The 15609-nt window shown below is 33.7% G+C and overlaps 1 protein-coding gene across 5 annotated transcripts in view; it reads right to left on the reverse strand.

Moving 5' to 3' along the window:
* CNTN5 (contactin 5) overlaps window positions 1–15609 on the reverse strand; it is a 603369-nt gene that overhangs the window by 114230 nt on the left and 473530 nt on the right. For all 5 annotated transcript variants that reach the window (XM_051780168.1, XM_051780170.1, XM_051780169.1 and 2 more), the window contains 4 exons: window positions 11455–11636; window positions 4379–4515; window positions 2344–2473; window positions 43–193 (listed from right to left, as the gene is read on the reverse strand). In XM_051780168.1, the coding sequence (XP_051636128.1) occupies window positions 43–193; window positions 2344–2473; window positions 4379–4515; window positions 11455–11636 (600 nt within the window). The remainder of the gene's footprint in view (window positions 1–42; window positions 194–2343; window positions 2474–4378; window positions 4516–11454; window positions 11637–15609) is intronic.

Below are 15609 nucleotides of genomic sequence, written 5' to 3' on the forward strand. Positions count from 1 at the left end.
ACATGCAAACACAATATTTAGTTTAATGAACAGTCTTCTCACCTCTTACTCTCCCTTAATGCTTTGTCTCCTTTCTTCCAGGTGATAGTTGGCTTTGGAGAGGCTTGTGGTTTACACTCAATGACAACTTCTTGACCTTTGGTAACAATTATTGTTTTCCTCATTTGATTTTGTGGGAAAGTGGGAGCTGAAGCTGTTAAAAAGAAGTATGTTAACTCTACAGAAAACAATCCCAGCTTCTTGTTCCATTATGCTTTAATAGAATGGGAAAATTATAGATTTGGGTTTGGGGATAGAATCTCTGTTTCTTGGAAATTATTATTCCAAAAATGAAATTTTACAAAATATTTGAAATCAGCAGCCAGGACTATATGGCAGGTCTATAACTTAATCTAATTACGGATTAATGAGAAATCTTTCACATCAGCATATTAGAGTAGGATTGTTTGTGAAATCCAACAGCTTTATAAGTTAAATAATACAGTTGTTTTACCTACACTTTTTCCAATTTTTTTTTCTATTTCATGAAAAACCTGCTAGAATTAAATAGTTCAAAATTAAAAGAAGTCTAAATAATTCCACAACTATCCAAAATGTACTCTCCAGAGTTAATTCTTACAAAAAAGTTTTATTGTTAGAGAAATTTTATTGCTCTCTCTTTTTATATTTGTCTGAATAGTGGGAACTGAAAAGTGAGAACTTCTTAATAGAAGATGTTTAACTGGGTCTTGTTCTTAGTATTTCACTTTTCGAGAATTCCCATTGTTTACAAACAATAGCTAAACTAATAAATGCATCACAAAATGACACTAATTACTGTAATTTCATACCAAGAAAGGACAGTTGTCCCCAAGTAATCTCACTGTTTTTTTCTTTTTCTTAAATTAGTTTTGCAAAACAAAAGCCCCCTATCTCAGCTACACTTACAGGAACATATTACACTCCATTGCCTCAAATATGTAGGAATTTCCTACCATTATTTTGGTTAATTCTCATACCAGAGATGTTTATATGGACAATTTATTCTATTTTTGTCCCTTTAGTAAGGTAGAAAATTAAACATAACTGCTTCTTTAATACAATATTATTGTTAAAATTTAACAGGGGAACAATTTCACAAGGGACAAAATGAAAGGCTAAATCTTACTGTAATAATATACAGTGGTTATTTCTGATATTAAAGAATATCAAAGAAAGTGTGTAATTACCCGACATAGAAGGTATATCTAGCTTATAGCAGATATAAAAAACAGAACAAAAGAATTGTAACCCATAGGGATCTCTTTGCTAACTGAATCACAAATGACCAAGTGATGGAAAGGGAGCAATCGCTGACCTTGGTTTTTCACTTTATGGTTATAAAGAAATATTTTTAAGACTTATCAGTGAAATTCTAATGTCAGCCAGCAAGAAAATAGTGGAAATGTATTAGATAGGTTATTCTCCAAAAGACCCGAATCTTAGCTGAAGCCTAGTATATTATTTCAGTAACTTCAGCTTTCTTATTCATTTGACTGGGAGTTTACAGGAATGATTCTGATGTATAGGTTTTGAAATTTGCCAGATTTGAGCATTGCAGAGACCTCTAACCTCCGATATGACCATTGAATTACTTTGACAGATACCTGTCTTCCATCTACATCATAATCTAATAAAGATGATAAGACTATTACAATTCTGTCTCGCTTAATCCCATGGAATTATTGTCCCACTGCATGTTACCAGAGTTTGCTTTAAGGAAAACTAGAGTGTTGAAAAGACATACTTCAAGTTTTTCTTCATTAATTGCCTACTTTGGGTTTTGAATAATGACATTTTTACTGTATTTCCAGGTAACATTATGTAGAGTATTTCTTTATTATATTCACCCAAGTATGTAATTTGTAGTGTTCAGTCAGTTTTGGTAACTTCAAGGGAAATTTTTATAGCTTTAACACTAAGATCATGCATAATTACCTTTGAATAATGGTCAATGTAGGCACAATAATTTAATTTTAATAGTGATTAAATATATTTACTTTCTCTAAGTTTCATTTCCTGAACATATGTTTGAGAGAGTAAAGGATATTTTTCCATTTATTTGAACTGAAATAGTGTTATATGAGAAATTGTACAAAATGTACTGAGTCAGTTATTTACTGAAGATAATTTTCAGCTAACAGAAGACCCTCTGCTCTCTGGGGCAACAAAGGACCCACATATAAATAACAAGAATAAAAAGGAACCACTTTTATCTGATCTGCTATTTGGACTGGCAGAAGCTGCTCTTTATCATAACAGTCTAAGAAAAAATGTAATTATCAAAGCAGGAAAAAGAAACAGCCTGTTTTTTTCCATACTCACCTAAAATTTTCAGCTCGGCACTGGCATAAATGGTGCCATACTTATTTTCTGCTAAGCACTGATACATTCCAGCATCTGAGAGATTCACACTGTGGATCATCAGAATACCATTAACCATCTCAATCCTGCTCTGTAACAGAATTTAAAAGAAAGTTTAAAAAATCATTCTATAAAAGCAAAAAGACACTGGAAAATTGCTGTGCTCTTAATTTAAGACAAAGGGCCAAAAAAAGACCTAAGATAAAACTAAGTAGCAAATTTCCTTGGGTTTACTATTTTTTTTTTGTAATATAAGAAAATACAAGAATAAAAAGTCCAAAAATATTTAAAGGTAAATATTTTTCAGCATTAGTTCAATATCTCCAAAGTTTTCTTTTGTCTGTTTGCTTGTATGTTTGTTATTAGCCTTACATACTTTTTAAAAGCATCCTGGGAACTTTAATAAAGCAAGAAGTCAGTTGTGGGTGTAACATATCTGATGATCTTCACATCTCTAGCAAATGTTTGGTTTCAGCCATGGCATTATTTTCATATAAGTAAATATGAAAGATTGCTTGCATGAGTAAGAAAGGGTCTAATCACATTCATCATTAATTCAAATTTCTTATTTAAGAGGTCCACTAGTAGAAAATAATTACCACAGCTGGAAGAGCAGAAGCATTAATAGTTCCTTTTAGAAATGTGTCCTTCATGAAGCTCTATTATGAATAATTTGAATTGCTATAAAACAACTCTAGGTTTCGTTATAATGTCTGTTGTAGATTAAAATCGATAAGGAATAAGTTGTTTGGAAATGCAGAGGAAACTATGATAAAAATTCTCTCTGTTGTTGTAAGCCCCCACCCAGTTCAAAGTGAAATTTAATTTGAAATTTCAGAGCCTGGTGAAACTAATGATTTGGAAAATCAGAGAGCTAAAATGTAGAGATATTTAAATTGCTTCAATTTCAGGACTAATAGCTCCATCTAAAAAGACAGAAATGGGTACAGTAAAGCCATGTAACCTTATTTTCAATGCCTCACAGCTTCAAAGGAAAATGTGTTTATGTTTCCTTTCTCATTGTTTGCATAATTGGTGGATGTTCACAGATAGAAGTGACATTGGCTGAAAAGAAAGACATTACATCTTTTATATTCATAAATCCATTCTGTGAATTGATTTGCAAATGGAGACATTTTTTCACAGAATTGAAAAGCTTTATTTTAATCTGCAGAAATAGATTAAATAAATTTACACAACTCTTTAAATAATTTGAGACTATAAAAATGGAAAGGTGTTAGAAAAAACCCACATGATGTGGGCTGACACTTTGATGATTCAGTGAGAGAAAAAGAATAAAGTGAAATAAAAGGCAGACCATGACGAGTGGTCATTTAAAAGAAAAAGAGAATTTTATTTATGTCTAATTCTAAAATATATCAGTTGACTGTAGTTAAATATTTTACATTCTAGGAGTCTTACATGGACCATTTTAATGGTCTTGACAGCAAGTTCTGTAACTTGCAGAGAATAAATGGAGTTGAAAATGTAATAGTCATACTTTTTACATTAGCCTGCTAGTGATTTGAAGAGCATGATTATTTTTTTTTAAATATAGTAAATAACATAACATAGGATAACATAACATTGAGAGAAATATGAAGAAACCTGTTTCAGCAAATACAGCTGAGTTTTTACCATCTTTTTATACAGAAAGAAAAATAGATACAAATAACATGATACCACTATCTAAACAAAAAAAAATCATATTGGAGATTGTTTAGATGTACACTGTAGTACAGACATAGCTCAGTAGATCCTGTCTTCCAAATATTTCTGAACTACAGACAATTACTACTGATGAATGAAGTTTTATATTGCTTGAGATGGTTCAGAAGGGACATGCATAGAAAACCTGTCTGTACTGTACACTAGCACCTAAGAAACTAACACAGAAAACAGTACTTTTCAGTACTTTCTTTAACTGACTTTATCAGAATGAAAGGAGAAGCATACAACATCCTGGTGACTCCTTGTCGCCAGTGTCCAAGTGTACCTGTGGCCAGAGAGGAACTCCATTTTTCAGCCAACGATACGTGGGCCTTGGCTTTCCAGTGGCTTTACATTCCCATCGGAGCTGATCTCCACTGTCTAATTGTGTGTCATTAAGTTTCTCCACCCAGTGTGGGTAGGCTAAAATTAAAAAATACCACGTTACAGTCAAAGCATACAAACTGGTGAGTCTCTAGCCGATGTGCGAAGACCTAATCAATTAAAAAGCTTAAATTACTGGCCTTTACTAAACTTATCTTACTCTCAAAAAAAAGGCACGTTTAAACAAACAGCCCAAACCAAAAGAGACAGTAATAAAGTTAGCCAAACTTCATAAATTTAAAGGAAATGCAGTAATGGCACCAGTAATGAGCAGTAGCATGATCATGAATAGAAATCTGCCCGATTTAATAATGTCTAATGGATTAAATTGCAGTACTGTATATTAATACATTCATGATTCCTGAATTTAAGACAAATATTTGGTAGTCGCAATAGAACATTTAGTAATTTACAAGAACTAAGCTATTCATATTGTGGTAAAAGGGTTGTCATAGACCCTTCATGTAGCTTTCTCGTTTTACTAGGAAATCATTATTTATTCAGCTAGAAATAACTGAGAATTTGGTAAAGTACTTGCATGTATTTTTGTTAAAGTGTCTTAAGTTCACATTTCAAGGGAGAAAATACTTTTAATGTTTTTAAGCACAGAACCCATGAGATTTCCACCATTCATCAAGAACATAAATTACACAGTATGTCAATCTCAAAACAGTCTTTTTTTTAAAGGCAGACAGTTGATAGGTGTACATGTGACCAGTAGTACCTAAATTTCATTAAGTAATCCATTAAGATGTGAGGAATATTTTTTACAGAGAAGTAGATCTTTAATGCAGCAGTCAATCAGATAGTTATACATAATATTTATAATTTGGAAAACATATGATTCAGTGAGGAACTGAGCATTCATATGCAGAATAAAAATGTGTACTTAAAAGCCGGCTTTTGGGTTTTGACATTGTAGTCATATTATTTTGTGTGGTACAGATGATGATAGATGAAATCAATTAACATAATGATAATAAATGTTCTATTGGTTTTGTTCAGGTTTTTTTTATTGTCATTGTTTGGGGTTTTTTTTCCAAATTTCAAAGAATAAGTAGCTAAAAGGTCTTCATTACAAGAGGGATGTAAAATTCTTCTGCTTGGTATGAATAGAAGTCCAGATCTGTCACAACAAAGTCTCCACTTCAAACGACAGATTATTGATGATGCACTTAAACATGGGAATCGAGTTTAAAAATAAATCTTTGAATCTAGCTGGCATTTGACAGGCCACCAATCAAAGACGTGAGAAGATAGGAAAAGGCATGACAGGTGACTCACTGCTTGTAGCTTACATCTCGTGCATGGATGATAAACAAAGTGAATGAGGTGTCTATCATTCCTAAGCAGGGAATAATCTGCGTCGAGTCCCTGACCAGACAGTTGTCAGAAGCTGGAAATATATCAGAAGAAGAATTGCTCATTTCCTTTTTGATAGAGGAAAAAGAGGGAGATTAACTCAACCTCACTCCCAAAATGAAAACTAAAAACCTCTGTGTCCTTATTCTTCTTATTTCAGTCAAGGCAATGCATGAAATTCTTCACATTTGCTTCACTGTGCTGAATCACTTTTTTAAGTCATAACAAAGGGTCCCACAAAAGTCCTCAGAAAGAAACAGCTTGCATGAGTCCTTGCTTATTTGGTGTCTACTAATTGTCCTGAAAATATAATTCAATTGCATTGTATAGTCGATGTTGCTGTTCTCTTTTTGAGTGCTAAAGTATGCATGAAGGAATCATGCTGAGAAGCAATGGTTTCCTTTGAAAACGAGTACATTAATATGATTCTGGAAGATGAGGCAGTTAATGTGTAACTAAAAAGTTATAAAAGACAGCTAGTGGTACCATAAAATCATGCAGTTTCAAAGAGGCACTAAACTGATTTTATTTATATTTAATTATTTTTATTATTATGCTGTTCTGTGAATTCTACTCTTTGATCCAAAGCATATCTAGTCCCATTTTTCTTAGTTGAATTTGAGCTCATCATGAACCAGAGCATCCAGAATTAGAAGATGAACATTTTTACCCCAAAACAAAACTGTTTCCCCAAGCTTGGCTGCAGGGGTGTCCTTTTCAGAACTGCCATTCCCCACCCTTTTTCTGTGGCTGTCTTGTAACACAGTCACGGCACAGGTTTTCTTCTGAAAAGACAAACTTGCAAACCACAGTGATATGACTGATTGGTAAGAACAACCCTTTTTTCTTTAGTTGGGGTATTTCTGCCCTAAATTTTCTCCTCATAGCCTAAATGGCCTTTGGAGTAATATTTTTCAAGCTGTTGAACTTGCCATCAGTGAAGACAATGACTCAGATTCCCACCCTTCTGAGAAGAAGGTAGCAAAAAAATAGGTAGACGTAGCTGGAATAGAGTTAAATGCATGATTAAGGGAAATACTTTCATCACGTTTTGGCTTCTGTTTCTCTCTCTGTGTACTCCTTACTTTTTCACACAGAATTCCCTCTCTGCTCATTAGCAAGAGTGACTCTATCAAATCATAACACTTTCTCTAAAATCCTATTAATACTTTAAAAATTGAAACATTTAACTGCCTGTGCAACCTTTGATTCAAGGTACTAGGTTTGGGTTTTTTTGGCAAAAATGTGGTAACATCACCATGATACACATGCATGCAAAGAAAACTTCATTCTATGATTAGACTTTATTTTAAATACAAAATATAAATTCTAAGAAGTATTTAAACAGATTTCAAAAGTAACAAGTCCTTTTTTCCTTCTTAAAAATGCAACATTTATCCAGGGGAAAAACAGGTGTCTGCCTGGTTTTTATCTGTCCAGTGAAGAGTTTTGTGGTAACTGTAAGAAGAGAAGGATGTGTTTTATTGCTCAGTAGTCTTTATGGGTATTGTGCCAGACCTTTATACAGTGCTTCTGAGATTTAAAAATCACTGTCCAATCCTTGATTTATTTTATACTGCATTTCTGCACCTGTTTATTCAAGGATGTCAAAACATTTTTCAAACATAAACTGACAATAAATCTGGAAGCTTACAGGCCAATTTTTGTATCCTCTGTGCAAAACAAAATTAAAGTACAGAAAATTCAAACTACTTTCTCAAATTTTTAAGCAACTTTTTGACTGAGAAAAAATTAAGGACAAAATTATACATAGAGAAATGACTTTAAATAATGTCCTAAAATGTAAATGAGTACAGAGTTTGGAGTGAAAAAATTATTTTCCTGTATATGACAATAATTGGAAAGAATAAAGTAAGAGAAGAATAGTGAGAAAGTGAGAAAGACAAGATAGCACATTTAAACTGAATGTACAATTTCTAACCAAAAACCCTCTTCTCTAGCTAGTTTTACTGTGTGGGTCTAACCCGTAGTGGACTTTGTTTTTTTTCCATACAGTTTTTATAAGGAAGTAATAAAATGTTTTTTAAAATCAGTATGGTCTGTTACACTTCATTACAGAATCTTCCTGCTCTCAGCTGCTTGTTCCACTCCTGTGCTGTGGCAAATCTCATATGCTGGTCATGGGGCGTTGCTGTGAGCAGGGCGAGGGAATTGATCCAGCCAAAAGAAAAACAACCAAAGAAGTAGTTTTGAAATCTGCTTTGCATCACCATCCCCTGCTGAGCCTGGTAGTAGTGAATAGGTATCACAGAAGAAAACCAAAGAGGCTCAGAGTGAGAGAGGAGCAGGAATTGCACAGACTGGTGCTTACTATTGGGGAAATGCTGTTAGTCAGGATTTGTGGAGGGACAAAAAGGTTAATGGCAAAATTATCCACCCACATTTTAATTTTTGTACTCTCCTCTGTTAATCAATTTGAGCTTGAATAAAATTTCATGGAAACTTACAGGATGAGCAGATCACTTTGGGGAAAAATCACACCTCCCAAAATAGATTTCAATGCATATGAGGATGTCTGGCATTTTAAAAATTATGTTTTTAATGCCTACAGCTGAATTTCCACTAAGTGCTGAGACTACAATAATATGAAATTGTCAGCATCCAAAACGCTGCTTTCTGAACAACATCTGAAGTGTCAGCTGTATCAGGCAGTCATGGTATATCTGGATTGCAGCATCAGGTAAGAAATGAAAAGTCACTAGTTTGTGATTAAATGTGACTAGACAGGCAGACTGGGTGTCCTGGGCTTTCTTCAAAATACTCTGTGGTGACCCAGATCAGATGCAACTGACAAAATGAAGAAGATTCAAACAGACAGTGAGTGAGTTCCTACAGAGATATGTAAATTGTGAGACTGCAGTATGACACAGCTGGTCCTACAGACTGCTCTGAAATTTTACAAGAAACCTCTGGTAAGGAATAACTGCCTACATCTGAATTTCTGAGCCAAAATAATTGTTGTGACCTGGAGGAATAAGATGTTAGTGAAAAGACAGTGAGCTGAAAGGTAAATAATTCACGTTGACTGTTGATATGAACAAAAGGCACAGCAGGAAATGCCGATTCAAACAATCCCCCAAATTCTACCAAATCACCTGTTAGTAAAAGAAGGTGAGAATTTTGTAAATTAACACTTGGCTAAACTTTGTGCTGCTAAAAACCTTCTCACACAAATCCTTTTATACCCCGAAAGCAGTTGTCAAGCTTCGTAGGCCAGTGAGACGCTAATGCTGTCTACAGGAGCATTGGAGACTGTGAATGGCTCTATGGGGAGTGTTTTATGTCAAGGCCAAGGAAAGGCACTTTCAGGGTCTAGTAAAAATTTGTACTTCTTGTCCTGATCTACTGGAGGTCACTGCCAGTGTTCTCCATCTGGAAGCCCTCTGTAACCTGCTCTGACTTGTTCACTTCTAATGTAGATAAGTGAAACTTGATAACATACTAATCTCATATCTCTTAATCAGAGGAACGAGGCAATCTGAAGTGGACTCCCTTCTTCTTATGTTAAAGAAGTTGTTCTAATATTATTGCAGAAAATACCAATGAGTAAAAATTAGCATATTCATAAAGGCAGTGACACTAAAAATATAATTTAGGCAACAGTGAAATTTCATATTTCTCTCTGGAAAAGTAGAAAAAAACTGACATTGAAAACGTATTCCATGTATTTGAGTACCACCTTTATTTCTGCTCAAAGCAAAAACCTAATGAGAGAGGAAGAGTTGTGTAGAGCACTACATCAATGTTACAGACCTGCACAGTGATCTTGTAGAAATAATTTCATTTTACGGCATCTTTATTTCTCTGTTGAAGAGAACCTTTTATATTCCTTTAACTCTGAAGAAGAGAAGCAGAGATAATTCTAACACCTTTATGAGCTGCTTTGGCATCTAGTACTTCCACAGCTCTAGAAAACAGCTGGAAGTGTATGAGCTGGGATATACGTTATCACTCAGATTTTTTTTTTCAGATATTTTAAGAAATGTTGTAGAAAAAGACCAGCTGCTAAATGTCCCTGGCCCTCAGATTTGTTGCAGGAGGTGCTATACTTTCATGGAAGTGAATTATAGTAAGAATTTGTAATACCAAAGAAATATCACTGGTGCATTGGCACAGTAGGAGGCTCAGAGTAGGCCCTGGGCTTTGACTGCTGTTTTCAGTAAAAGTCTTATAAAAACTTTGTTGCAAGTGCAGTTTAGATGACAAGTCTGAAATGAAATGTGCAAACTATCATCTTAACCACCACATAATTTTTCCAGCTTATACAACAAGAAATTGAAGACAAAAACCTGCCCTGGGCTCTAGAGGGGCAAGAATGAAAAGCAAGAAAAGAAACATCATCCAGAGATATACTGATACTCACTAAAATCAAGAGAGCTAAGATAAAGGCATTGGAAAGCTGGAAGAGACAGAAAAATAGATTATGGACCTGGAAATATTGACATGTGTGGAAAATAAACTAAATATATGATGTCAGTCTACAGTTATCTGATAAAAGTGTGTAGCAAAGACAGAGAAAGCTGTATAGCTAGTGATGGGGAGAAAGCATTAGGAGCCATGGGCTGAAATCAAGTAAAGAGAAATAAAATTGATTAACGGGAGAAACTCCTTCTTAGAGATATCTATTAGCTTGAGGACCTATCTAAACTTCAGTGATTGGAATTCCACTGACTGTGACATCTGAAGACAGAAAACAATTTAATCTGAAAGATTTGGTGCATGATCTCCTGAAAAAGACTGTTCCTGATAAGTGTTAAAGGTTGTACCATTCGTGGAATGATAGAAATTAGTATAGCTTTAGTGGAAAAGAAGTAGGTGAGACTCAAGCTTACATTTGATATATGCAAAACTTTGACTTTTAAGTATTCATGGTATGTCTTATGCAGGCTTTTGTTTCTAGACTCTAGGATGCAACAACAATATTATACAAAATTCATGGGGTTTATTAAATATTTTTAATTTTGGTTTTGTTTTTTTTCTTTTCAATGTGATGCATGACTCAATTTTTTTTATGCTCACTCAAAAAATTTTTAGAAAGATCAATCTGAGAGAAAAAATGATGAGCACTTTCTGAAATCAAAACTTTTGTAAATTGTGCATGCCTAGATTGAGAATTTTCTACAAAAAAGAAACACTTCTCCATCCCTACGGAGATCCCTATGTAATGAACTTGACAAAACTCAACACCCAAACATAACAGAGGTGAAATGTTAATAAAAGTGTGATAAAAATCCTAAGACATTTCTAACATTGTTTTCTCACATCATGTTTAGGTTGCATATCATTATTATATCAGGAGTAAAAGAAATAGACTTTTAAAATTATATCTATACTCTAAAAAACTCCATAGTCATCAAATATGAATTTTTATTTAAGTCAGTTCTTTAAGGGAATCAATGTTGTTTATATATTTCAGACTTTATTGCAATACTAAGGAATAAAAATACATAGCTTTATTCAATACTATTTTTGGTATATTGATACCTGATATCAAGGTATCTTGTTTCTACTGGATCTTGGAATGCTTCATGTGTAGTTAAAGCCTTAAGTGTGGACAAAGCAATGCTGCATAATATTATGTGCAGTTACACTTACTGTACACTTGTAGTTGTCCTCTGAAGACATTTCTTCCACGAGAATTTTCAGCTTTACACTCGTACATTCCTGCATCCTCTAGCTGCACATTAGGTATTTCAAGCACAGCTTGGGATTTTCTCAGGCGGGCTTTGCTTGGATTATGACCATTAACTTTCCTCCAAGAGATTGTTGGAACAGGGCTGAAATATTAAGCAAAATTACTGTTAGTACTCTTCCATATTCAGAATATAGATTCTGTTATCTGGTAGTTTAAACACTTAATAATCTAAGTAGCAATAAAATATAACCACAATTAAGGTTCATATAATGGTTAATATACCTGAGTTTTCTATAGGGAATCTTTAATAAGTGGCTTGCTACATGAGATGTGTCTATTTCATCCACAAGGGAGACTAAATTTTTATTGAGATCAAGTAAATCACTTAAAATACTCTCTCTAGAATTTCTTTAGCACTTTATGCTTTACTTCTTAACACTTCCCCTCAGTAGGCCAAAGAAAATAACAACTTCAAAACCTGGCTGAATTTAGGAAATTCCAACACATCCCAATTTTCCTGCAATGAAACTTAAGTTCAGAAGATGTTCAGCGATATTGTCCATCTAGGTGGGAGATTTCAATACCACACTTTCTTGGGTGAATTAAAGTGACCAAAGGTTTGGAGACCTGTTTTATTACAATATTCTTCAAGATGCAAAACTGGTTGTGTAAGAAGAACGTATTAATGGCCCTACTGTTTCTGGCTCATAGCATTACATGCTTGCTTGTGGGAGCAAAAGGGCTTTTCACTGTAGCTTACTGTTCTGCACAGGTCTATGTGGAAACTGGTCATTTACATTCATACTCAGGGAAGAAATTGATTAAATAGTGTTTGCACTCATAAAACTTTCTTTTTAGCCCAATTGTGCACCTATTGGGCTTTTTGGTACAGACAGAGGGGGAAAAGTACTTCATAATATAGATTCAAATTTAAAACTGCTATGAATGACTGTCATGATTTGCTAACTTCCACCTGTGAGTTACTGGAGTCGTACTCAAACTTGCAGCCAAGATGCTCCAAATCCTAGTACTTTATAGAGATTCAGAAAATTCCCAGACTGGTGTTTGGATGTCAGAATATTTCTCTAGTTTTCTGTCCTGAAAGTCACATAGCACTGAATTTCATTGAGCCTATTAGCATAGTTACCTTCACAAAGCCAACATATACTCCCATATGGAATGTATTGAATATACCAGACAGAGACAATCATTACTTCCCATATAAGTTCACTGCGGTGATTACTTAACCTGACAAAATGTACTTTATTGCGAGTGTGTGTGTATTCATCTCTGAGACATGGTCCTTACAATAGCTCTCTATTCTTGCAAAATGATCCTTTACACTGTCCCCCACAGAAGAAATACATGTATGGAAATCAAATAATCTTTTTCTTTTTCGTTACTAAACAAAACTGTCTGATCTCTTTTTCTTCAGCTCCCCAATTATGTATATATTTTTCTTTTATAGATGTTTGTGGATCATATGAGGGGTGTAGATCACATATTCTCTTTCTTTTTTCTCTACTCTATCACCATAAGAGCTTGGTAGCTTTCTAATTTTTTAACTCTAAATTATATTCTTGATGACTGATTTCAAATTTTGGTGTCCTGTAGGTTTGGTTTGAGGACTCTTTTCTGCAGCTTGTATAGTTCTAATTTATAAAGTTTCCTTCCTATTAGAAGTTGTTTTACATGCTTTCAATTAGAAGATTAAAAGCACTTCCCATTCTTATCTGACTGAAGTACTTCAAGAGGTTCAATTCTAAATACAAAAGATAAATAAGATATTTTTGGTTTCGATGCACTAATAAAACTTTGTCTTAGCCCACCAGTTATGATATTCCTTTCATGTCCTTAGCTACATATTTTGATTTGCTATACTTAATAGCTATTTGTATATATTAGATGTAGTACAAACAACAACCTTAGTTTCTTTTTTTCCCATTCAATAGCTCTCATAGTTTATTTCTAATTGCATGCTTCACCTTGATATTCAAATTTATACTCTTTCTTGAGTGACTTCCTGGAGATTTTGTAAGTCTTTTGTTTTGCATTCAGCTTAAAGAGCTAACTCCTTATCTTACCCTCTTTCTGTATGGAATATAATTGTGTCATGGTTGCTGGTTGCAAAACAATCACTCTGACCAGACAAAGATTTCAACATAGGTCCACAGTAGAAACACTTCATGTTGATACAGTGCAAAATAGATGTGCAGATACACTTTATTTGGCACCATAAGGGTGCTTATTGCTTGTTGCCTGTTGCTAGTTATTTGGCCTTCAGCCCTGCTTCCAGTAAAATCCGTGACAATAATGCTTTTACTCTACTGTCATGGAAGAAAACTGGTTCTGCTGAATAGGACTATTAAAAAGAATTTTTTTGGTAGTGTATATTTCTGAGAAAGAGTGAAGAGATTATAAACCATGAAAATTGTCTCATTTAGCTGGTATGAGATTATTTTGAAATTCATGTTTTTAGAAAATTTCCTTTAAATTGCATTTAACTAATTTTTTGAAATTTGCTTATGTGTTTCCTGCAGCAACTAAATTTGTATAACATGGACATCATAGAGGAAACTTGTTGTTTGGGTCATTAGGAAACATATTTTAAACAACTCACTGATGTCTTCACCAGTATGAGATAATAAGTGGAATTTTTCAAGGAGATAAATTTACCTTAGCTGTGCAGATTTAATGATTTCAAAGGAAAGTACTCCCATATTACAAATTAGTATTCGTGGACAACTTGTAGTTCTGTTTAATGAAGTCTATTTTCCTTACATAACTTACAAGCAAAGCATGAATTTTACATCTGAAATAAACACATATCTATATCTATACTTGTTTCTCCTCTGTGACTTCTGTGAGAAGGAAATAAAATATATCAGTGAGTAGGTGAAAGAATAAGATTGTGTGACAGTTCTAGGAAACTCATAAAATCCACTATAAGAGTTGATACATGCACATTTTTCATCTTTTCAAATGATCCACAGCTTTTTTAAAAATGGAGTGATTGCAGAAGTACCTCTATCATTAATATGAGTTTAATGTCATATTCATAACTGTTGAATCTTATAAGCATTATAATCCATTTTTATTTTGGTCTCAGCAGACTTTTTTGGGAATACAGTTTCCTTGTTTACTATAACCCTGTTCACATTCAGCTCCTATGAGCAACTTGATTTGAGTTTCAATTGAGTTGAAAGATAAGATTTCTCCTCAGTTTTGGGAAAAAAATCTGCTGAATACTATGGGTAAATCTTAGCACCACCAAGACAAAAACCCTACCTGATTTCAGAAATACCATAATTAAACTTCTCATTAATCTAAAATGAAATAAAAATTCTGAAGGGTTCCTGATTACTCCAATAGACATTACTATGGGTTTGTACAGTTTGAATTTGAAGAAAATATGAGTTATTATTTTACGTTTACGCTTGGAAGATATTATAGGAGTCAATGTTCAGTGGTCTATTACTTGGGACAGTGCTGTTGAATTTGTTGGGAATTCACAGGTTTAAATAAAATATAGAAATAAAAATGTTTTCAAAAAATTATAGGAAGCAATTCTTTTTCCTTTCAATTTCATATGAGAAAATATTTCATTACATATCTATAGCATATGTTTATTTTAGGTAAGGCGTGAGGTGGAAGTAGAGTAATGTCTGAATTTTAAAATACCTTTGCCATGGATCTCAGCTCCTAGTTTTTCAATAATATCATAAATAAGAATACATAGATTACTTTTCCTGTATTCTGTTGGTGATGATTGGTGTGATTTTTGAAATACAACTATTTCTTTTTACCATGCATCACTGTCCTTCAAACCCACAGGTTCACATCATAATATATCTTGAAAACCACTACATGATCACTACATAAAAAAAAAACCACCTTTTTTTTTCTTATGCCCCCTAGTCTTGCAACTCTGTTAAATACCTTCTTTTTACAGGATAATTATGTAGGATTAAAATGTTGAGGATTATAATGAAATTCTCTCTATCTGATGCTTTCCAGAAATGCCCATCAACCATTCATGTGATTCTACCTTTAAAATATCCCATATAAATCTGCTCTGATCAAATGAAGAGTTTTAGGAGGCAGGACAATCACTT

Source organism: Manacus candei, unplaced genomic scaffold, assembly GCF_025592945.1.
Source record: "Manacus candei isolate 608988 ecotype Guabito, Panama unplaced genomic scaffold, ASM2559294v1 h1tg000014l, whole genome shotgun sequence".
NCBI lineage: Eukaryota > Metazoa > Chordata > Aves > Passeriformes > Pipridae > Manacus > Manacus candei.